General features: G+C 37.2%; 1 protein-coding gene across 3 annotated transcripts in view; it reads left to right on the top strand.

Annotated features, from left to right (window-relative positions):
- The window catches only part of htt (huntingtin), a 147,524-nt gene that overhangs the window by 1,676 nt on the left and 120,918 nt on the right, over positions 1 to 24,930 (top strand). For 2 of the 3 annotated variants that reach the window (XM_070105693.1, XM_070105692.1), the window contains exons 5-8: positions 8,741 to 9,415; positions 13,714 to 14,664; positions 22,031 to 22,429; positions 22,530 to 23,617. In XM_070105693.1, the coding sequence (XP_069961794.1) occupies positions 8,741 to 9,415; positions 13,714 to 14,664; positions 22,031 to 22,429; positions 22,530 to 23,617 (3,113 nt within the window). The remainder of the gene's footprint in view (positions 1 to 8,740; positions 9,416 to 13,713; positions 14,665 to 22,030; positions 22,430 to 22,529; positions 23,618 to 24,930) is intronic. The other variant, XM_070105694.1, reaches the window with a different exon arrangement.

The following is a 24,930-nucleotide window of genomic DNA, read 5'->3' as shown; positions in this document are numbered from 1 at the left end:
TAATTGATTGAGATAAAACTTAAAAATATATATGGGTCATCTCGACTCAATATGAAAAATTTTTGAGTTATGATTTTCAAAATTCCAAATTTTAAAAAAAGGAAGTTTTTGGCATTTGCGTATACGAAGAAAAGTATTTCATAATAAAAAAAAAAAAATAACTAGCCAGCCTATTTTTAAGATTTTTTCTCAGCTTTCTAATGAGATATACGTTGACTTTTTTTCGTACTTATTATAAACAAATAATGTGTTTTTTTTATCTGGAACTATTTTTATTCAGTTTGTTTTTTCAATCGTCGTCAATCATCCGTACTATTTCGTGGCTAAGAAAAATTATGCAGACAGTTTTGCAGGGTGGTGTGCTCTCCCTACTACTGTTCAACTGCTATCTTCTAAAACTCCCTCAACCACCAAAGGTGAATTTCCACTACCTCATACGCCGATGATTGTACTGGCATCTATTGCATGTACAATACCTTTCTCGGTTTATCACTGCAAGTTACTCAAAACTCTCTTCTTCCATGTTTACTAAAAGAACGAAGAAATATAGACTAAATTTCTACATTTTTGTCGATGACGCTAAAACTACGACAAGTAACAACTCCGAAGTTCTGGGTGTTACGTTTGATAGTCTGTACTCCTTCACTTTCACTCCAAATACGATCGCAAATATTACTAAAGTACAGAAAAGCAATAGAATTTTCAAGTGGCAAGGCGGCAGCACCTGCGGCAGACCAACGCAAACATGGTCGCCTGGATATGGCAGGGCGCAGCTGAAGATGAGATGGACATCACAGATGATGATTCCTATCAAACACCTACAAAGTGAGGCCCGTATGTATTTTTGTCCAAGCAGTTTCTGCAGGAATGTTTCCTAGAAATTCTTCTAGGAACATCAAGTAAACGTTCCCACAAGACTTCGACGAACTACAGTACGATGTAATTTCGGGCGGGAAAAACTTTACTACTTACTACCTTCCTACTTATCGAGAATCGACCCATATATTCTAAACATGTATGTTTTCTGCATTCAAAGAGCCCCCGCACCAAACCCACACACTTAACACCACTTTCCCTATGGTGTGACTCCGTCGTAATATCACGTTTTCCTGGTCTTACCGCTAATTGACTTCGAAGACAGGGCTTAGGTACTCGCTACGGTAGGCGAAGCGCTAATTTTTCAGTTTGGACACATGAAACGAGACCCTTTAAAACCATCCACCTGCTATTACTGTCGTCTCTATCTCCTTTCTTTGATCCTATCGTTAGATGACGTCGATGTTAACATCTAAGCTTGACCCTAAATATCAGGCTATCACTCACCGCTACAAAATTACTAACAAATCTAAATTCATTTAAAAAAGTTTTATTTTTCTTATTTGAATGAAAATCGTAAATTGTGTGGAAGTATTTACATTAGCGCCTATATTTTTAATTTAAAGTAATGGATTGAAAATAATAAATATTTATGCGCACACAAACAGTTTACCAATAATACAACAACACCTCTCAAAAAATACTATTTTTTTGAACAAAATTTATTTTTTAGTATTTGCTATTCCAAGCAATTTCCATAAAATTTTTGCGACTTTTAGAAAAAAGGTCTTTATAAAAATATTTGTGCACCTTGGCATATATTTAATTTTTATTTCAAATGACAAACGAATTTTTGCACTAGAAATATAATCCATTACTTAATGAAAATATGCGTTAAGCTGACGCACTCAAACATAAATGGAATTTTCGTCAATAAAAATAGCATTTAACAATTTCAGAAATGCTAAAAAATACCGTTAAATAATTTTGCTTATTTTTTTTGCAATTTAATGTATCTAGGTATGTTTGGATTTGTGTATGTGATTTTTTCTAACTTCCGCGGCATTAGTGTGAAAAGCACATGCATAATACAGTGGCGTGAAAAAATAAAACAACACTGTCATGCAAATGCATAATTTAAATGATACATATATATTAATACATACATACATACATATGTCTGCAAGCAATTATGATATTAAAAACCCATTATGCTTTCCTTTACACGCTTTCGCTTTTACATGCGTCTGCATTTTCTAACAAGTGCCAACAAAAAAAAACGTGTTAATTCAAAAAAGCGTGTTAATTCAAAAAAGGAATAAAAAATGAATAAAGAAAAAATAAATGTTAACATCGGCATGCACCGAAACTATAATACCCTTCACATGTGCATTTTTTATAGCATAAAAGGGTATAAAAAGTTCCTTATCCAGATTTTGATTGCTCAATTTGTATGACAGCTATATGTTATAGTGCTCTGATCTGAACTATTTGTTCGGAGATTATAGCGCTGCCTTGGAAAATTATCTACGCCAAATTTCGAAAAGATATGTTGTCAAATGAAAGGTTTTTCATGCAAGGACATGATTTTGAGCGGTTACTTTGTATGGCAGCTATATGCTATAGTGATCCGAACTGAACAATTTATGCAGAGATTTTGCTTCTGCCTTGAGCAAAAATTGGTGCCAAATTTCGGGAAGATATCTCATCAAATAAAAAAGTTATCCATACAAGCGCTAGATTGATTTGATCGATTCGTTTGAATGAAACCTAAGTATATGCTGTAGTGGTTCGATATTTGCGTTTCCGACAAATGAGCAGCTTTTTGGTAAGAAAACGATGTGTGCAAAATTTCAGATCGATATCTCAACTTTTATTTTAATTTCATTGGGTCTCCACCGTTTCCGTCTGCGCGTTAGAAACTTCGTGGCAAACATAATATACTCTGTTCAGGGTATCAAAAAATTATAAATATCAATTACTTGCTTTACAAAAAAAAAAAAAAAAAAATCCACGAAAAAAATTGCCAAAATTGTATGCATTGAAAATCTGTGGGAAAAATCGCGGAAAATCTCTTTGGCGTTGCAACCACAAACTGAACATGGAAATTGCGCTTAATTTGCATTAATAATGCATAACGGGATTTAAGTAAATATGCGTGTGCACGTATGTGTGTTCAATGCATAGCTTTGCAATTAACACTGTGATATTTGATATGTTACAACAACAACAATAGCAGCTGAATAAAGCTTGCAGCAATGCCAAGTTGTAATGCAACGCTTGTTTGAGTGTATGCATGTGTGTGTGTGTTGGCATGAAAAAAAATTAAGTAAGGGCATTAAGGTTGCTAAAATACTGCACGGATATGCGAGTTTTTCAACAAACACTGCGGCTTATTGCCCCTTAATACTTCTCCGCGCAGCGCAACAGCTTCGCACACACAACCATTACCTGCCCCTGCTCGCTTGGGGCATGCGCTGGCGCTGGGTTGGTGTGGCCAGCCTACGGAAAATCGCTATTAAAAATCAATCGTATTGCATTTCGAATGCACAATGGCCATTTGCGCTGGCAAACAATTGCAATTTAGCATGAAAAATGCATGCGTTACACGGATTGTTGTTGGGCCGTAGCCGGCGTTGTTGCATAGTTAACGGTGCTTACACATTTGTTGCAACATTAACAGGCGAAAAATTTCAATAGACAACCGTTAGACAGAAATTCGGCAAACCGATAACCACAAAGCACACACACACACGCACACATGCATTTACAAATTCAAATTCATTTGCCCCGGGAAGCGCAGTGTAATTCTGCCTTTGGTCCAGGTGTGTTGGCATGCGGCTGGTTGCAAACGAATTTCCGTCTCTTCAATAATTAATTATTTTCACTCTTAGTTGCATTGTGTTGAGTTATTGATGGCTGTAATGGATGGATTCATTCTAAGTACAGTGGGACTTCGATACCTAATACGCCCGCTAAAGATCGGGATGCTTGATGTGTCAATGAAGAAAAACCTTAACTTCGGTTGCACCACAGCCCTTCGCAAATACAAAAGTTTCCATACAAGAACTAGATTTTGCTTGGTCGGTTTGTATGGCAGCTATATTTTATATAATATTTATAGGGTCCGATGTGAACAATTTCTTCGGTTATTGTAAATTTGCCTCAAATTATTGTCAATGACAAATTTCGTGGGGATATTCTGTCAAATAAAAAAGTTTTCCATACAAGAACTAGATTTGGATCATTCAGTTTGTATGACAGCTTTATGCTATAGTAGTCCGATATTGCCGGTTTCGAGAAACGAGCAGCTCCATGGGGAGGAAAGAGCGTGTGTAAAGTTTCAGCTCGATATCTCAAAAACTGAAGAACTACTTCGTTAGTATACAGACAGACAGACGGTCATGGCTTAACTTGCTTGTCAATATTATGTAAATCTTTATATGTAAGTAGCTATTAAGCTAGTGCCTCAACTATTTCAAGTACCATCTGGTATAAAATTAACTGTTTATAAAATTCGAAGAGTATCTGTTAATGGAATTAAACATGTTGTCACTTTTTAAGTTCCAATAAGCGGGCTTTTACTGTATCTCTGCACCTCAGTACTAATCGGTTAGACGCTGTTTACAGTTTGCAAACATTTCTATAAACTGCAGTTCCCTAAAAACTATTTTCTACATTTAAATTTTGAAAATCTTCAATCCAATTTGCATGAAGCTGCAGAAAAATGTTTTTATTATACTCCTGCAACATGTTGCTACAGAGTATAATGGTTTTGCTCAAATAATGGGTTTTTGTATCACCTAAAACTACTCGAGTTAGATGTCGGGTATTATATACATAAAAGAATGAAGTAACGAGTTGAAATCCGGGCGGATTCTTTCACTTTCCACCATGCATATCAAGCAACAATGAATATATCGGGGTAAAACTTTGTGTAAATAATGTGTTTAAAGTATGCCATCTTGTGACCAAAAATTGTCTAAATCGAACCAAAACTGTTCAATCCTCTAGGTACTGAATATGTGGACCCCAGTGCCTATAGTTGACCTTCTACCGAAAATATCGGTCAATGTGTAAGATATATTATATAATTTATATATATTATATAATTCATATAATAAAATAAATAAATGAAACTCTCGATAATAGTATGTTCTGTGAGAATTTTACACTTGCTTTCGATGATTTTGTGCCCGTTTTGTCATTTGCAAATGAAAGAGCATTGTAATATAGCAATAGTCACCGAGAGCCACCGATATATCAAATATGCGTATTCAAGGTAGAAAATTTGTCGTATATAACAGTGAATTTCTAGTCAATGTTTAAGTGAAAAAAAGTTTTTGCTGTCAAAATTGTATATCACTCGTAAAGAAGGTCCATATGGTGCCACCCATATACCAAAGGTTCGTTGAACTTCAACCAGGAAAAATGCTTCAATTGAGCTTTGTATAAAGCAACCACTAACTTAAAGAAAATACCAAATTTTATTGCTGCTTGTGAACTCACACACTATCACACTTTCTAGCAACTAAAACAACTGTAAAAGGGTAATTAATTGAGTAATGAAGTTTCATGCGTTCCGAGATATATTTCTAGTATGCAGGTGTTCATATATACCTGCACTGATATGCCTATGCGCTCTATGAAAATACGGTCTCGATACAAACCATGTTGCCAGTTAAAATTTTCCATTAAAACTCTCAAGAGTGAGTTTCCCAAGAAGGGAATGTAAGCCGCCAGACCCGCTACCCTCTAAGTTCCATGCAGGCGTTTGTAAGTGATACAGCATACAAAGCAGGACAATAATACTATCTCCTTGGCACTCGAAGGTCTTCACAGCCAGTCATTCATCGTCTTTCTACACTCTCTGTTCCCCATTTGTGTGCCTACACTGTGCTCGGCTGCATTGCCGCACCCGCATTGAGCTCATATGCTGTGTATAAATATTACATTAAAACTTTTCTCAACAAGATAAATTTAATTGGCGGCAATTTGTTGCAAACATTTTCCTCTTACAACAAAACAAAAACAAAAAAAATACTAAACTTTCTTTGCAAGCCATACTCTCACTTATGCACATAACTACGCATCCTTCGTGCCTCACTTTCACCACTTCGCCATCTTGTCTATGAAACGCTATCTAGTTGCTGGTTTACTGTTGTTTTTGCCAAAGCTTCAGCTACATGAAATACATATTTCTGCTCGCCTGCATAAAATACCGAAATATGCGTAACACTGTAAGTTGTAGAGGGCCTTGTAAGCGAGAGTGAACTCGACAACTCAAATGACAGAAACAACAACTTAAGCGTTGACATGCAGCCTTGCAAAATCAAAGCTTGACATGGCAACAGTGTCAAAGTCTCGGATTTTCTATCCAAATAAAATGAAAGTTTGAAAGTCATCAACTCTCTTACTAGAATTAGTTCATTTGTAAAAATATACAAAAGAGGACTAAGGTCAGTCAGAACTGCATACATCGAGTACACAACCTATACAAGTATACCAGCGTACCGATATGAAGTGAGCGTTAAGATAAAATGTGTTATTAGGGAACATTTGTTGTGTACGAGTCTTAATTTTTTCTCTGTTTGGTTGGCATGACATCTGTCAAACATATTCAATAACCTTACAATCATTGAGCAAACAACGTCATATTTTTTCATTGTGTTGAAAAAGTCAAAATTTGTACCGGAAAGTGAGGACTTTTTTGTTTCCATTTGAAGAAAAGTGCTGCCGAGTCGCATCGATTACTTGTCAAGGCATATGGTCATCATGATCTATCAGACGCAATATGTAAAAGATGGTTTCAACGATTCAGAGATAATGATTTTAATGTGAGCCAAAAAAGTTTGAAGACGCCGAACTGCAAGCAATATTGCATAAAGATAATACTTTGAGTCAAAAGCAAATGGCTGCCATGTTAAACAAACATTTTCAGCCTGAGCAGCACTTCGATTCCTACGCAGAAGTCGAAAATTGGGTGTCTGATTGGTTTGCTTCAAAAGACGAATTCACATTTCTATACACATGGTATCCACAAATTGTCAGAAAAGTGGGCGAAATGTGGAAATACCTGTTGCAATGGTCAATACTTTGAACAAATATTTTTTACTTTCTCATTCAAAATTTGTATTAAAAAAAAAAAAACTAATTTCATACTGGTTGTATATAGCATAAGGATGATCAGTAAATATTTCAATTAACTCTCATTATCTACAAAAATCCGTTTAATATACCAACATATCTCTGTTAGATGCTAAGCCGAGCTTTTGCTCTATCTTGAGGTGAGCAACTTGCTCATACTTGTAGTTTTGTCACAATCTAATTTGGCACTGTTAGAAAATACAATTTTTGATATTGATCGGTATAAAGATCGCGCCCAGGTCCGCCGTAATATCTCGCCATTACTTGTATATACAAAACGTAATGAGTCAAATTTGAAGACGCAAATTATAATATTTTTAAGATTATGAGTATGTTGACCAATTTGCTTCAATGTTGACCACTTTTCTAGGCCTGATCTTAAAGTATGAAGTTTTAGAAAATGTTGCTATCTAACAACAACTGGTTTGAAAGCAATAAACACGTCTTCAGATTTTCGTGTGAAAAACTAGTTTGCAATTGAACTTATCGCGGAGGTTTATGCAAAATCACGAATGGTGTTTCCATGCCTCTGCTTCGAGATCGTTTTAGTCGGCTCTAAGCAAACAAAATGAAGTCTGCTACACTAAAAAAATGTGATGATGATGTTCTCTCCCTATGGTCCGATCCCGTCGAAACAGCTCGTTTCCTGGGCCTTCCTTTAGATGACCTCGACGACAACGAATCTAGAATTTATCACCCAAACGGGGATTAGGTAACCGTTACAACACCAACAACAAGTCTGCTACACACCTAAGGCAGTGAAAACTTTTTGTTTTTTATGTTACAAATGGTCAAAGTTTTATTGGGAGACATTTGTTGTGGAGGCTTCGACGGGTTTGAATCAATATATTGTGTGATGGGTAAGTTATATTTGGATAAGTTCGGATCGAGTCGATTTATGAAAGTGTTAAACCTACCACAATATCCAAAACTTGATTTTTATTGTACAAGAATAAACAATTTGAGCTTGTTTTGTCGTTGACCGGAAAGTTAAGGTTAAGAAACTCGGTATAGCTTCTGGTTACGAAACCTGAATGTCTTGTGATACGGTTGGAAGCTTTGTCTTTGTCGGTACTGTTTTGAACCCCTTCACAAGACGCTAGTGCTTGAAGGTGTTAGTAATTGTTTGTAAGTCACGATGTTTGATATTTGTTCTATGCCCGGTTGAATTGAGTACGTGTCTTCTACAAGATGCTTATGAATGATTCTAGGGTTATACCCTGAACATGGTGTAATAAGTTTAAAACGAAGTTTGTTACGCCTGGAAGGAAATGTTGGAGATCCTATAAAGTAGGCACTGAGTCGATTTAGTCATGTTCGTCTGTCTCTATATACGCGCACTAATCCGTCGGTTTTTAAGATATCCATCGGAAATTTTGCACAGGTCCTTTTCCCTTCAAGAAAATGTCCTTTTGTCGAAACCGCCGATATCGGATCACTAGTAACATATTGCTGCCATACATAGATAATTATCGAAGACTACGCTGCAATCTCGTACTGTTCAGAATGGTTCGTCATAGCATATAGCTTCCATACCAAATGACCTATACAATTAAGATCTTTTTATATACTTTTATGTTATAAGAAATGCACCTATAAAAGATTTTTCTAATCAAAAAATTTTCAAGTACACCTTTTACATACGTAGCACCCTCACATTAACCTTTTTTACTATTTCAAGTACTCTTCAAACGAATTTTTAACATTAAATGATAAATAGTTGCACATGAAAATATCTTAATTTCCAACTCGTTTCCATTTATATCTTCTTCAACAGAATTTCTACTTGCCGACCAGCAACAACATAACGTGGTCGGTGTGCTCGGCTTCCTGCGCTTGCTGTTGCCATTAATCATACATGGATTCAGCACTGATTGTCCGGACGATTGCGATGATGGCCACAGCACACAAGCACACGCCGGAGTCAATAAAGGCAAGGCAAACACACGAACGACACCGATGAAGACAGGCGCAGGCGGTGCGCATATAACAACAACAACAGCAGCAGCAAAAACAACTGCAATGCCAATCAACACAGAGTGCAGGCAAATTATTGAAATTTTCGATTATTGTTTGCATTTGTTGAACATCAGCAGTGCTTCTCAGCATTCCATCATAAATGCCGCACTTGAGGTCATCAATGCAGTGCTGCAGGCACTCGATGCTGCTGCCAACAACAGCAACCAAGGCAACGGCAACGGCAACGGCAAAGCCAACAGCAACAACAATGATATTTTAAAATGTTTGCAAACAGCATTGTGTAATCAACAATTGCAACATGCCGAGTATCTGCGGCGAAGGAAATCATTAAAGAATCAAATATTCCAATTGAGAAATTACGAAGCGACAGCCGCAGCAACGGTTGGGCCGACACCTGCATGGCAGCAGCGGGGTGGCGTTCCAAGTGATTTCCATGAATTTACTGTAAAAGATGTTGACAGCGAAGGTGAAGGTAAGTCAAGCCAAGTGATGATGATGCATTTGCTTTGCGCTGCTTTTGGATGCTTGGTGGGTGGGTGTTTGGTGAGGTTGGTGTATTGGTGCTGGTTATATTGGTGTTGGTGTTGTTGTTGTTGTCTTGTCACATGCAGCATATAAATTAGAAATGCAAAATATTGCAAATGTACAATTGAGAACAGCCACAATAGTAACGGTAAAAAAAAAATTGCATACGCATATACATACGAGTAAAAGCAATCATATGCAGTTGTTGCTGCCGCGCGCCAGTTGATCAGCAGCAATTACTTCGTCTGCGCCTCTGGCAGCGGCGTCCGTGATGACACATTCTCGCAAATATTATTGCTGTTGTTAGCTTGATGGTGGCTTGATAGTTTTGCACCGCAATGAATTTGTGTCCTCGTGTCGCTTTTGTTGATTTGATGATGTTGACTCGCTGGTGCTGCTGCTGCTAATAATGCTAATAACGGCAAATCTACTGTATTTTTATTTGAGTTATTTACCTCTTCGCTTCAATCATCCACTTCAATCATCGCTTGCATGCTCGTGTGCGCTCGTTTGCCAAGGACGAGTGGTTTGGTTTATGCTTGCTTTCGTTGTGTGCTATTCGTTTGTTATTGTTAACTGTAATTTTCATGCGTTTCTGCGTTTTTTTTTTGTGGAAAATCATTCTTGTTTGTTTTTGTTGTTTATTTTTTGATGCTTGTTTATCATTTACTTGCTATTAATGAAATTACAAGTGACGTGACATTAAAATACAAACGTGCATACGATACGTGACATTTATATTTGGGTAACAAAAATACCGAAATGCACGAGCGAAGTAAGTAACTATAAAGTGCTCTTATATAAGAGTTTCTTAGCAGCAGTGTTGCACTAGGATGAAAAGCGTTCTTTTTTTGAGAACACTGCAGCGACTTCGAGTTTTTCAAGAAGGAACGTGAATTACGTAATCAAGAATTCTTCAAAAAGGAACGGCAAATAAACGGTGGCTTCAGCTGATTTTGTGCAAAGCCAGGTATTGCGCAAAGATAGAGATACGTAGAGTCGTATAGAGCCATGTTAGATACATACGTTCACAGATTGTACGAAGCTCGGGGCTATATGTAAAATCACGAAGACTACTTCTGTATCTCTACTTGGAGAAAAAAAACTTTTTTATATAATAAATCTAATAAATTAAACTTCGATCATTAAGCATTATTACGCTATACGGGGTATTCTAGTCTAGAGGCATGCATTTTAGGCAATTTTTAAAGTGTCTTAAAAAAAATCAATCAATATTTTTACTATCGATTTTTTATCAGTTATTTATTAATGTTACAAGAGTACAGAAATAAATGAAAAAAAAGTTAAAAATATAAAAAACTGGCAGCTGATGAAGTGGGAGGTCTCAAAAAATTGGCACATGGTCATACCCATTATTTCAACTCTCCTAGTCATCCGAAATGAAAAAATAAAGATTATCATTCTGCAATGATGTTGCAATGTATGAACTAGTTATAATTTTTTGACAAAATAGCGTCTGTTTGAAAAAAAATATATTTTTTATTTTCTCGTATTTTCTAAAAATAGTAAAAATTCAAATTTGTGGATGGTACTAGTTCATACTTGAGAGAGGTCTATAAAGAAGATTCTCTGAAAATTTCAAGTAAATCGGTCCAGTAGAACTCGAGAAATCGTGGATATCGTATTGAAAAAGTCTGGTCTGAGAAAAACGCATTTAAAGTTTCGCGTAAAATCTTTTGTTCGATTAAATATAGCCGAACGAGTTTAGAAGCCGAGTCAGTAAAACTTTATATCTCCAACAAAAACTAATATTTTCAAAAATTCTCTCGTAGACATAGTTTTTAATATTTAAACTTTCAAAATAAAATAAAAATCGATTTTTTTGAAATTCTACACTGTAATACCCCCTTAATATTAAAGCTGAAAGAGCGGAGAGTGAACAGCCCGACGCTCCAACTCACGATAAGTGTAAGTGTGCTGTAATTCTTCCATGAAAAAAATTAAGAAGATTTTACAAGTACATTATTTTATATGTAAATTTCGCTGAGAAAGTGCTCGTGACCCTGTATACTGTAAACTGTATAAATAACTGTATTTTAAAACATATTTTTCTTCGAAGTCAAATTTCATCACAAATAATGTCAAATAAACATTTCGGTTTGCTCCCGATCGAACGGTAGATCTAAATTGATCCATGACAATCGAATCTACGTAGCCGGAACAGACCCGAATTTTTATCTGCTGAACGACTGTGAATTTGGCAACGTTTCTCAAACTTACTTTGGGAATATTTTCTGTGTCTACAAAAACAAAATAATCTTAATGATTCGATAACCTATTGATATAATAATCTCTTTCAAACTTCTAGCATTCGTTGCGAAACGTTATTTTATTTGGCGCTCTCTTTGTTTTATCTGAGAGCCTTTTGGTAAATTTTTAAATGAAATCAAAGTAACTATTGCTTCTGAGCAGTTTTATATAATAAATTACAATTTAAAAATTCGAACCAAGGTAATTGAAGAAAATTTTAGAAATCGATAACTTTTTTATACGATACTTTAATTTTCAGATGAGAACTAAACTAAAGACAGTTATTTTATCTATTCTGCCAAAATCATTCTCAATATTAGTTACTAATTCAAACAAGTTAAGAACGCAAGCCAAAAAAAAGAAAATGTCGGAATCTAAAAGGAACTTACTTAGAATTTCTTTTCTTGACGTGTCATCTGAGGTTTAATCGAGTGTATCCGATAAATGCATTTAAAGGTATTATTTGAGTAATCTCAATTTTTGAATTCTACAAAGCTTCTTTTCGCGGATTTTTTATACGAATTCGTATTGAACTATTTCATCAAATGAGAAAGTCTCGAATTTACTGTACCGCGCCTAAAAGTGGACTACGAAATCTTCGAAAAGCATGGGAATTTTTTTTTGAGAGAGGGGTGCCCATCGAATAATGAAGATGAAGAAGAATAAAGCAGAAATAAAGGCTCAAAGATGCCTATCCTCGAATGTATTCTTTGTAAATTACCTATTTGGGTGTAGCGGTTAAAAAAAAATTTATAATATTTGTTGATGATGTATTGGAAATATCTATACGGGAAATATTTATCATGTCAGGATTGATATTATATGGTTTAGACCGCCATCAAAGACCTGCTGAATGTCCATAAGCTTTTTTATGCTTGAATTATTTCCGTGTGTGTGGGCTTTCTTCCTGAAATTACACTTTTTTAAGTTTTAAATTTTGTCGGTCGGAGTTTAAAACCCATAATTTCTCATACTATACCACGCTGGCTTATGTAAGGTCAAGTAAAAAGCAAACTATTATTTTTTTATTATATGGCTTTAGTAATCTAAATCTCGCTGTATAAGTGCAATCGGATTACGCTTTATGGCGTGTGAAGGGTTTATGGTTCTGGTATTGTAACAGTCAAGTCCGCGCAATTTCGGTTGCGTCGATTCTCTTCCGGTAATGTTGATGTCAAAGGTGCACCAAGCTCTGGAATACCAATCATTGAACATAAACATAAAATATTGAAAATCATGGAGTTCGACCGTTATGTAATCGCTATTCCGATTGCCCAGAAACTAAACATTGCACGAAAAACTATTTTGAACTAATAAATGAGGTTGGATACAAAAATGAGCTCGATTTATTGGTGCTACATAAAACTCTTAATTCGGGTCTGTACTGTCAACAATTGGGCCTTCTGAAGCAAACACTCGACCAGAAGCGGCAGTCAATAGTAGGGGTATTGTGTTCCATCATGCTAACTCAACGATACTCGCCAGAAGCTCCGGAAGTTTGGTTGGGCGGTTCTTATGCCGCCACTCTCTTCCACCTTATAGTTCAAACCTGGCACCAAATGATTACGACCTGTTCCTGCCCAAGTCGAACGGTCTTGCTGTTGAGAAATTCGTTTCAAAAGAAACGTATAAAAAGCGGCTTTCTCAATTTTGTGTCCCTATGGGTGGGTTTCTATGCGTGTGGTATTATAAAATTATCTTCAAAGTACTAGACCTTATATACTGTATTTAAGGCAGGAGGGCCGTTAATACCGTTTATTGTATTTTTGATACTATCTTCCACAAAACTTGTTTAATAAATCTTCGTATTGAAGTAAAGAGACCAATCTCAGCTTTAAATTGCCAGTGCTATTAAAACATTTACGGAACCCCTCCACTAATCGGAGCGTGATTTAGCTAGCAAGTTTTTTTCCAACTCAACTTGCATATTTACATAGCCTCTCATGTGTGTGTATGTTCTTTTCATCCTTTCAGTTGTACTGCGTCGAGCACCGAATATGCGATTTACTGGTCGCAGCGTCAGTGAATGTGTTATTGACGAAGATGATGATGAGACGCATAGAACCGCATTGTCAACAGATTTAGTTGCCGTTGCGCATACTGATGTCGATGCTGATGCTGATGCTGATGCCATTGGAGCAGCTATCTATGCTGATAGCGTTGCCGGTGTGCTTGTCGATGTAGATGACGATGACTTTACAACACTTTCGGAAATAAATGAACCACAACAGCTTAGGGCGTCGACAGCAGTTGCGATGGCGCCGCCATCGTATGCACTCACAACAACAATTGACGTTGATAATCTGATTGATGCAATTGACGCGACAACAACAACGGAGGCCGCCAGAAGCACCAGCACCAGCATCAGCTGCGGTACTAGCAATCGCAATTGCACTAATATTGGCGCTGTGCAAACAAAAATTCAAGGCATGCAACCGCTAAACGAACAGCAACAGCAACAACGGCAACAACAACAACAACAACAACACATCGAGAAGCAGTCTCACGAAAGACAGGTAGAGCCGCAAAATTTGCTTACTGCTTTCTCGCAAATTGGTGCTGTCGGATTCGGTGGTGGTGGCGTTGCTGGTGTTGGCGGCGATGCGGGTGGCAGCGGCAGCGGCAGCGGCAGCGGCGATGACAAATCACAACATTTGAGTGACATCGACAATGAATCCTTCAATAGCATTGATTTCGAGGCGGAAATCACCATAGCGGGCATGACGACGGGCGCGGCGTGCACCAGTGCGGATGGCTCGCCAACAAAAAGCAATACGGAGCTTGCAACAACAACAACAAGCGGTATAAGCGGTGATACAGCGCCAGCTGCTGGGGCTGCAGCCAGCGAATACGCTGCCGGTAACAAATTGAGCAGCAGCGGTGACACAATTGGCTCGTTCTTCAACAATTTGATTTCGAATGCAGGTGAGCTATTTTTCTGTTGTTGTGATTTTTCTCTTCGTGAAGCAGCCAAAAGTAATGATGCTGCGGGCGTAAGTTGAAATGGCACAGTTGAAATTGTAGTTGTAGTTGTACAGAAATTTCCATTTTCTCTTCTTTTTTGTTTTGTTTTTTGGTTGCATGTTTATTTTTTCACGCATTTTTAGTTGCATTGCGTTTGCAGCGCCTGATTATTGTTGCTGTTGGCGTTGAAGGTTGCGTTGAAAATTCGTATTTATTTTTCTGTTAAAATTTAACTTTTATGTCTATTTGCATTCGCTCGTTTGGTTGCTGCTGGTTTTTTTCTACTCATTGTAATAAAGCTACAATCTATAGGAGCGATATGTACATAATTCCTTGCTTACCGCTACTTAAGTATACATTCACTTAAAATTAGATACCCCTTAGAGGCATGAAACCGATCATTTTCAGCCGCTTAAAGGCGGAAACCTTAATTATAGACATTTAATCATATTTTGCAGGACCTCTTTAAATCAAACATGCGCGAGTTATTGCAACACCTTCACATATCAGAATTATCTTGGCCCAGTTTCAGTGATTATAAGAGATAAAACTTCCATATCGTTTACAGCAAATATTCTGTGTGAGAAGAGTCTTGATGTAACTACAATCTCATGTAACTCAATTGTTAGCCCTCTCCTCTCGACTACATAACTCTCTCCGAATATAAATATCAAACTATAGAAGATAAGGAAGGCTTGACCGATAAATATAAAAACTGTTGGATTTTGAGTTCTGGGTGGATAAGTTTGACGCAGAACCCAGACTGACTCATTATAGAATCTTTACAGCTCTTTCGAGCTAATAAGTTTTAGTATTCTCGTGTGTGTTTCAAGCTAAGTTATTAACAATCACAAAACCCATACCATTTGTAGTGAGAAATGTGAGGGTGTGATGAACAATTTCCATTTGACTTATCGCCGCAGTTTGAAACGGTGGAAAGCATAATATACAAAAAAGTCCAAAAAGTAATAACAATTGATAAGGTCTTACTAATATTAAGAATCCTGCTAAAGTACTGTTATCATTTTGACCAAGTAGACTCGAAAATTAAGTAGACTCGAAAATTAAGATTGATCTACAAGGTTAGGTTAGGTTATACTGGCTGGCTGTTACGCCATACATAGACTTACATGTCCTTTGTAATACCAGATGGAGGTTCAGGTTAATATGTGCTGACGTTTACGTCGTACAAGTAGTCAACCCATTTTGCGAATTTTAATATAGATTTAATATCTAATTCTGATACTCCATCTAGTCTCTTGAACTGCGAATCTCCTAGATATCTAACCCGAGTTTTAGAAAAGTCGGGCAGCAGCATAGGACGTGCGCATACAGTTCGCATGTGATGCCAGTTAGTTGTGACTGTTGACTAGGCTGCAGGACGGCTTTTCGAAACCGTGCGAGTAAAAAGCATGTCTGTTTAGGGTCGTTTGAGATCTAGCTCCGCGCAATAATCTTCAAAAAGAAAGAAATTAGAATACACTGAATAATATTGAAGAAGTTCACCTCAACCACGTTTTTAAATGTCGCGTCAGACTATATGCTTTTCAAAGCTTTCCGGTATAATATCTTACTCTCATCCATATGCGGTCTGACCGCTCTCAATATATTGTGCTAAATTTCTAAGTATTTGTAAATTTAAAGTGGAAAAGAGTTCCAACAACATGATGGGCAAACCTCAGCTAACTTAGCTTTTGAAATTATGGTAGAGACATAGAGACATGCCAACACTTTCTTTCTTGTAGTTTAATACTAGCGAATATTGAATTTGAGACCTTGACATTTATATTAGCTTCATTTGTTTGAAATTTTAATGATTTTAAAGAGCAACGAACACAGTGCAACACAAACACGCAGCTGCCACAAAAATTATCCGCGCTTGCGGTGTATTTATCTACGCTTCCTGACAGATTAAAAGTCTGCACTTTGAGGCGTGTTGTGGTTTATGCAGAGAACACATAACAGACAAACAGTGTTCCCAAAAAAAAAAAAATAAGCAAGCATTAAGTATCTTACAGACTCCACGAAGGAATAGAGAACACGGGTGTGGCGCAAAAGCTCTAATTAAGCGCATGATGACGACGCGACGTGACAGCGCAGAACGCAGAATGACTAAAGTGGCGGGATTCGTGTGTTGAATTTTTTTTTGTTTTGTTGTGTGTGGTAAAACGGAAATCGGAAAATCTGCAGACCCACGCACCACGCAACAACACATACACGTATTCTCACGCGCTTGCAAAGGATTTGTTTGGTGCAGCTTGAGCTAAGCTGAGTTTTGTAGGCGTGCGCTTACATTTGCCACATCCGCAATGCAACTTTAATACCGCCGATTGATGGCTCTGCAGACAGTTACGTCTGACGTGTATAGAGTCTCGGAGCAAGGGCGTGCATGCCTCCTAACGGCATAAAGACTGGCGAAAAATATACTTGCCACGAACATGCGGCATGACTTAGAGTGAGCGTCGGTGCTTTGTCGCTGTTGCTTCGCTGCTGCATTCTTTAAAATACTTTTTTTTTTTGTTGTAACTTGTTTGTAAGTCGTTGTTGCTTTTTTTGCTTTGTGTTCCTGTGTTGCAACAGCACAAAGTAGTTGTAAGTAAGCAGCAAACTGGATAAGACAAATGGGTTACGTGATAAAATGTGGTTACTCAAATCGTATCAGTGAGTGGAAAAAGTCTGTGTTTTGTTGTTTGTTTATGTACAACAATTGTTTGCATGCTGCGTGGTTACGCCAACGCTTTATTGTTGCATTTGTGTTTTTGTTTTTTTTTTGTATATACAAGTATTTTACATGTGTGCATGTGCGCTTTTTGACTCGTCCTTAATTTTCATTCTGTTTGTGCAACAAAGTGATGCATGTACTTTATTTGGCCATACATACAAAATTATTTATTTATATGTATATATGTATGTGTGTATATGTATATATGTTTTTTGATATTTAAGTGTATATATATTTTTATTTCATTTACTTTACTTTTTTATTACCGCTTTTATTTAGTCTGTGTGATTCTTTATTGTTGTTGCCACAACTAGTGTTACTTTGTTTGTCTGCATGTTTTTGTTATTGTTTACAATAAGATACAACTTCAGCTTCTCATATTAGTTTACTGGTATCCTTATCATTGTTTACCTTGTTGCTTTGATATACTTCACTTGTGAAAAGTTTGGTTTCCGTTTCCTACTGATGCTGTCCTTTTCCTACATACAAGTATAATATTAGGTGAATAGCTTGATAAGAAGTCAAAGTTTAGATATTTGGAGGTACTAAATATTATATATACTTATGAAAATGAAACATTGTTGTATTGTCAGTAAAAATACTTTAAAAAGTATTGATTAAGTTAGTCGAGTTGACTGCAGTGTTGCAAATAATGCATTAAAAAATAATTGAATTAACATTTTAATTAATTTATTTTGTAATATTTTGTATTCCCCAATACCGGATTAAAAAAAAAACCTGATTAAAAAGTTATTTATAATTTTTTGAAATTATATTTATTTATTGTTTTTAATCCCAAAAACTGGATTAAGAAATAAAAAATAAAAATTTCATTCTTAAGCATATAATTAAAAATTAAAAAAAAATTACTTTAAAATTAACATTTTTTTGCGTTCATTCAAATTAAAAAGTAATATTTTGAATTTTTAAATTAAAATTTAATTTTTAATCCCAAATTTTTGTATTAAAAAGTTCGCAACCCTGGTTGAGCGTCCTTGGTTCTGGAACGGATACATCACTGTTGTGGCTACAGAAAAGAGAAATATTCTTGAGTACCGGTTGAGCAATCAAATCTGATACTTTATCTGTTTTCATCCGATTGGGAAAGATTGTTTTTGGAGAAGTCCTTCATATCTGTAACATTTTCGGCTTAGTTTGATAAAACTTTGACTCATCTGACCTAAGCCCACGAAAATTACACTTTTCTTACAATCATTAGTCGTTCTTTATAAAATTCCATATCAATGTAAACGAAAAGCTTTGTTGATTATTGAAAATTCAATATAGTTGCCAATTTTTGTCAATGGTTTTATGGTGTAGTTAAGAAAAAATCCATAATCCTTTCATTAAATTGACATTTTTATTTAGCATAATTAGAATTATCTGATTTGTGATGTGAAATATGCACGCTTTTGTTCGATAACTTTTGTCACCTTGAAGGTAACTGCTCCCAATCAAGCTTCCGGAGCTTCTGGCGAGTAACTATCGATGCGTTTGGCTTGGCGAGGGTCCATGGAGTACAATTTCTTTTATATATACTGGGCGATTGCCCCTTTCAGACGGTCCAATTATTGAGAGTACAGGCTCGAATTAATAGTTTGGAAGTAAGGAGTAGGTCATAGTAGATAACTCCCTGTCAATTCCACCAAACAAATAGCAAAACTTTTCTGACTTTCAATCCTGCCTTGGACACTGTTTACGCCGGCTCACAGCAATTCGAACACGACTGTATTTACGTAAGTGACTCACCAGTAACCATCCGATTCAGAAATGGATCTATTTTTTTGCGTTAACTCTTGTGGCATCCATAACATTAACGAAACAATGCTGTGCGACTGTCGCACTCGACGATTTCTAATATTCTTATCGATACTTTCGACAAATGGCCTTCTAGACATCAAAATTACATCAAAATTCCATCGACTAAGCGAATATTTCGCGTCATTGGCTGTTATAGTATCAATACCATAAACACTGTTCACATTTTCTGCCGCCAGGCTTGCGTTTTCGTCTTTATCGAAAAAGAACTATGAAATATTGAATATTTCTCTTTGCTGGTGTCCATCTTTGACGCCTGTTCTAAGAATTCTCAGTCAAGCTCCCTTTACAGTCCTATAAGTCTTTTTAATACGAAATCTTATATTTCTAACGCCATATGACGTAACGTAATGATCACACTTGTACAACGCACGATACATTTGGCTTTGGGATCCATGAAATTTTATTCCACGCTTAAGAATCAATAATCAGAGAAAGTGAAACAGTCGACGGAATCCGATATTGTCCGCCTACAAAAGTGCAAATAAGAGGTGAATTATCTCCCACTTCGGTCTAAGGTAACTGGACCCGACTAGTTTCAAATCGCTTCATCGCATCATTTTCTAAAATTATTTCCTTGTCGCCATCTTCAAAAAACTAGATAAGTGTTTTCTCCGTAAATGGTATTCCATTAGATGGACATAGGAAATGTGATTAAGAATCCTTCAAAGCAACTATAAAGTAGGATTTCTGTCTTCAGAGCAATTCCCTCAACAAAATAAATACACAATAATTTTAAAATAAAAAACTTTTTATTTGCCATTTCCTTTTTTCTATCACACTCTAAATTCAATGCATTGACACAGCTGCCATTAGGCCTTGTCATGTCGTTCCGTTAGCATCCCGCTAATTGCCACATAACGACGTTCGTCGTTTGTAACTCTGCACTTGATGTGAAACGAATCTCAGCGCCGTTGGTTTGCTTTTAAAAGTTAGTTAAAAGTCAGCGAATTTGTCAATGCAAAAGTGTGTCCAAAGTTATCCTAGTTAGATGTGTTAGCTGTGCATTTCCGCTCTTAACTACGCGCTCAACTTGCAACTTTTGCTGGCCATCAAAGTAACTGTTCTATTGTGTTGTTAAGCTTATTCTTTATTTTTGCTTTGCTCAAGTTTTCGAAAATCTTTTCGTCACAAAAATAGTTTAGTTTAACGAAATATCAAGTATAAAAGTTGTGTGGAAGCATGTCTTCCTGTACTCTCTCCGTGTACCCTCTGTGGCGTGGGGAGTAAAGGGGTACAACTATGTTATGTAATGTGGTATAGCGAGATTTTTAACACAACTACTTATGTGGCAAATATGTTTGATTGTATTGGTGACGATACCCAACAGACAAATAGTTAGACTTCATATTATTTTACGTTTAGTGTCTTCATAGTTTTAGTACCTACTGTTTGTCTGTGGCATACTGTATGTAATGCCTTTGACAACTCTGAAGACTCAAAAATAACATTTATTATCATTATTTCACAGTCGTAAGATTAGTATAATATGTGGTATATTATTGTGTCGCCTTAGGGCAAGATCATATTTGTTCTCAGAAGTTTACATTAAAGGTTAAGGAAGCGCACCAATCAAATCTCATTATATCTGTTTGCGCTAGTTTTTGCGTTCTGCTATTTTGTTGTGTTAAGTATGCATAACCAGGCCTTTGTATCCCATACAGGAACGGACAAATTTGTTTGGTTTCACTTCTCATTATGTTCCACTACTTTCATTTCTGTCTTTTTTCCATTAATTTGCTTAAATTTACTTTTTTTAAACTCACACCACCTTATTTTGGTATGTTTAATACCAATTTGTTACATTATTTATATTCCATTTCGTTCCTTTATATCAAAACTAACTAATATATATCTCCCTGCCTTTTCGATCAGTAACGATCACTTTTTGATTCAAATTTATTTACTCATACCATTTTGTCAATTATGTTCTATTCCATTTTGTTCCTCTATGTTAAATATGTACTAATATGTCTTTCATAGTCTTTTAAATCTCTAACTACCTATATATTATTAATATGGTTCTCCATCAAATCTTTTCTCTCCAATTTGTTCTATTATGTTCTATTCTAATACGTTTATTTATATAAAAGCGAACAAATATATCTTATTTATTTTTCGATCACTATTAATATTTCATTCCAATCCGTTCTCTAATTCCAATTTATTCCATCATGTTTCCATTCCATTTCGTTCCTTTATATAAAACGAACTAAGTTGTTTACCACTCTCTTTTCTATTTCGTTCGGTAAACTGTTTCCAATTTTTCCAATTATCCTTTATTATCGCTTACTGGGTATAATCACTAACATTCACATCCGATATTTATCACATCTTGCTAGACCTTTAAGTGCATCCATCAGCATCCGTAATGCTGCAATATGTATAGTGGTTGCGTGCAACTTGGTCATTGGTCAAACCGCATAAACTTCGATGCATGCAGCAACTCATTTATCTACCCACAACTAACATGCATCTGGGCAATAATGCTCCACTACCACGAATGTATGCATACATAGCCTCACTTTTGGGTTGCAAGTATTGCACAGGATGCGCGAAATTACAAGTTTTAGTTAAGTGTGTACTCACTCGTTAATTTTCAACGCAAAACTACATTAAAACTTTTTCAAATTGGTTTTCCGAAAAATTCACGACTTTTACCACATTATCATCCTCCTTTTACTTTTATATCTATTATGTGTGCTTTTGGTTTGCTGCAACTTCCACTATTTGCTGCAAACACAAATCAAATTATTTGCTTCCATCTCTCTGATCTCATCCTTTTAGCCTCCGAATCGATGAGCAAACTGTTTCGACCATCTTCAGTTGCACGTGCCACACCTACTAAAAGCGCGCCGCCCATCGCTAACGATAAAATTGATGTCGTCTCCACCGAGTTGGCGGCGACCAGCACGGCACCAGCAGTGGATAGTATTTCATTGATATCAACGGCGAGTAGTGGCAATAAAGCGCTGGATTCAGGTAACTCTGCCGCAGCTGATCCGCAATCTGACTCCGTACACACATACACACACTCGATTGCCAGCTCCTCTTTGGGCATGCATGACGATACAGTGTCCACGGCATTGTTGGTGGACACAAGTTTGCATAGCGTGAGCGAATATGACACGGAGAGGGCGACTGCACAGGCTGAGTCGATGGGAAGAGAGCGACGCGTACCAAATGGTAAGTTTAAGTTATTTTTTTCGGTTTCTCATAAAACAAGAGAGCACATTTTTTTCATTACTAACGCTGCTGTATTCCCTCTTTACACCTTTTCTTTCAGCAAATCCTTTCTTGAACGAAAAAACGTTAGTAGAGTCTGCTATGGGTCAACCATCGCAGCTGAGCTTAAAAATAGGCACACCCTTCGAACAATCCCTCGTACGCTACACGGCGCGCTTAATAGCCGCGCGTTTCCTGCTTGCCGGTCAAGCAAGCGTTTTGTTGACTGACACACAAATACGCATCTCCATCAAGAGTCTTTCGCTGTCAGTGTTGGCGCATTGTGTGCGCTTCGATCCCGAGGTGTTGCAACTACCATTGGAGATCACCGCGCGTGAGTTGCTAGATGTTAGCAAACAGTCACCCGTGCTCGGCGCCACAGCAACCATACAAACCTCATCGAAAAGTTCGAGCGCCAGCGCCAGTCCTCAAAGCGACGACGATGTCAGCGGCAGCAGTTCAAATCTGGGCAAAGATTATGAGCACTTGGATGCTGTGGATTTCATTAAAAGCAGCAGCGCGCAACCGATCACAGCGGCGCTTAATGATTTGCCCGCTGAATTGCAGTTGCTCGAAATCAAAGACGATCATTTCGGCAAAAGTACTTGTGATTATTTACTGCATTCCACAACGGAGCTCAGCAAGAGCGCCGATCCGGTGCTGATGCCACAACAAATACGCGACACGCCCGGCAAACGGGTCACGGATCACCCGCAACAGCCCTTATCGAAATCGGAAATTATTGCATCGAAAACGTTGCAGAAGCAGCAACCGCAGCGCGCGCCGAATCAGTCGCAGTTATCGCCTTACCGCGTCACCGAATCCGTAGAGGATGTGCCACCACAAATGCTGCCGCCGCGTCCGCCTAAGCGCACGAAATCACAGCGAAAATCGATTGCAGCCGCTACAGCCACGGTCACTGCTCTGATGCAAATTGAAGAGCATTTCAGCAGACGGCCAGCACCGGACGCACCTTTACAACAACCGCAACAATTGACAGATGTGCTACTCTACTATAATCACAGCGACCCGATGCTGCGTGGTGGTGTACAACAAATTATTGGTGGATTTCTGCAAGCGATGGGTGTTAAGGACTTGGGTGTCAGCTTAAAGCTGAATGTGCAACATCTCTTAGCGATGCTTGTTAAGGTGAGTGTGCAATGAAAGTGTTTAAGCTAATCCTTTCGTGTATTATTTTTGGAGTCGTTAAACATTTTTTAGAAAATTTTCGTGTTTACACTATTTGAATGACTCAAAGCAACGTGCAATTAATTGTGCTGTTCCCAGTATAAATTTCGCAACAGTGTAAGTTTTCCTTCACACACTTACTTTAAGCAATCGAAAGACCAAGAAAAGTGAAAGGTGAAACTTGCCTAAGTTTATGTTTCAAATGTTGGCATCGATATCATCTAATGGTAAATCATAAAGGAAGTACTTCGTCGAGGTTAGACCAATGATAATTTCTGACGTACACTTTAGTTTTAAAAAGCTAACAAACAGAACTCTGGCGGGATGGTCAAATCTGTAGATCTCAGTGGATAGTTAATGTCCCCTTGACATTTTTTTTTTAATTTAATAGTTCCATTCGCATTGTAATATGTCGTCTTCTTGAAACCAGTATTCCTCAAATGATTTTTCTCGAAAAAAATCACATTTTGAGTATTATCTTGGTGAGAAGTTTGATTATAAAACTACTTAAACATTCTAGCACAAGAAAAATAATAACAGATTGAGAAGTCAAAGCTTTCCGAAAACGATTTCTTAATATAAATGATCAGCATGATTAGCTGAGTTGATTTAGCCATGTCCGTCTGTCTGTCTGTATATACGCGAACTAGTCCAATCAGGTTTTTGAGATATCGATCTTAAATTTTGCAAACGTTCTTTTCTCAAACTGAACGATCAATATCAAGTTCTTGTATAGACAACTTTTTTATTTGACAAGATATCTTCACGAAATTTTACAATGCTTCAATCTCCCAACATACTGTTCAGATCGGACGACTATAATATAAGGTTGGAAGGTATCTCCCTTCCGCTTTTTTGCTCTTCATTCAATGCTTTATAAAGTGTGATCGGCTTTAGTTAAAATATGCGCCGTTTTGTTCGATGATCTGTTTCCATCTAGACGGCAACTTCATAATACCTTCCTCGTAGAAGCCCCCTCCTTATTTGCGAATTCGGACAGCCACTTTTCACAAGCCTCTTTTGAGTTCAACTTCACACCACCAAGGGCATTCGCCATGGACAGGAACTGGTGGTAATCACTTGGCGCTACGTCCGGGCTATATGGTGGATGCGATAAATCCTCCCATCCGAGCTCCCGTAGCTTCTGACGAGTCATCAATGAAGTGTGTGGTCTGGCGTTGTCCTGGTGGAACACTACACCCTTCCTGTTGGCCAATTCTGGACGCTTCTGGTCAATCGCCTGCTTCAAGCGGTCCAGTTGTTAGCAGTAGATG

Source organism: Bactrocera oleae, chromosome 2 (assembly GCF_042242935.1).
Source record: "Bactrocera oleae isolate idBacOlea1 chromosome 2, idBacOlea1, whole genome shotgun sequence".
Taxonomy (NCBI): domain Eukaryota; kingdom Metazoa; phylum Arthropoda; class Insecta; order Diptera; family Tephritidae; genus Bactrocera; species Bactrocera oleae.
The sequence above is the reverse complement of the archived record's forward strand: the minus strand, read 5'-3'. Positions and strand labels throughout refer to the sequence as shown.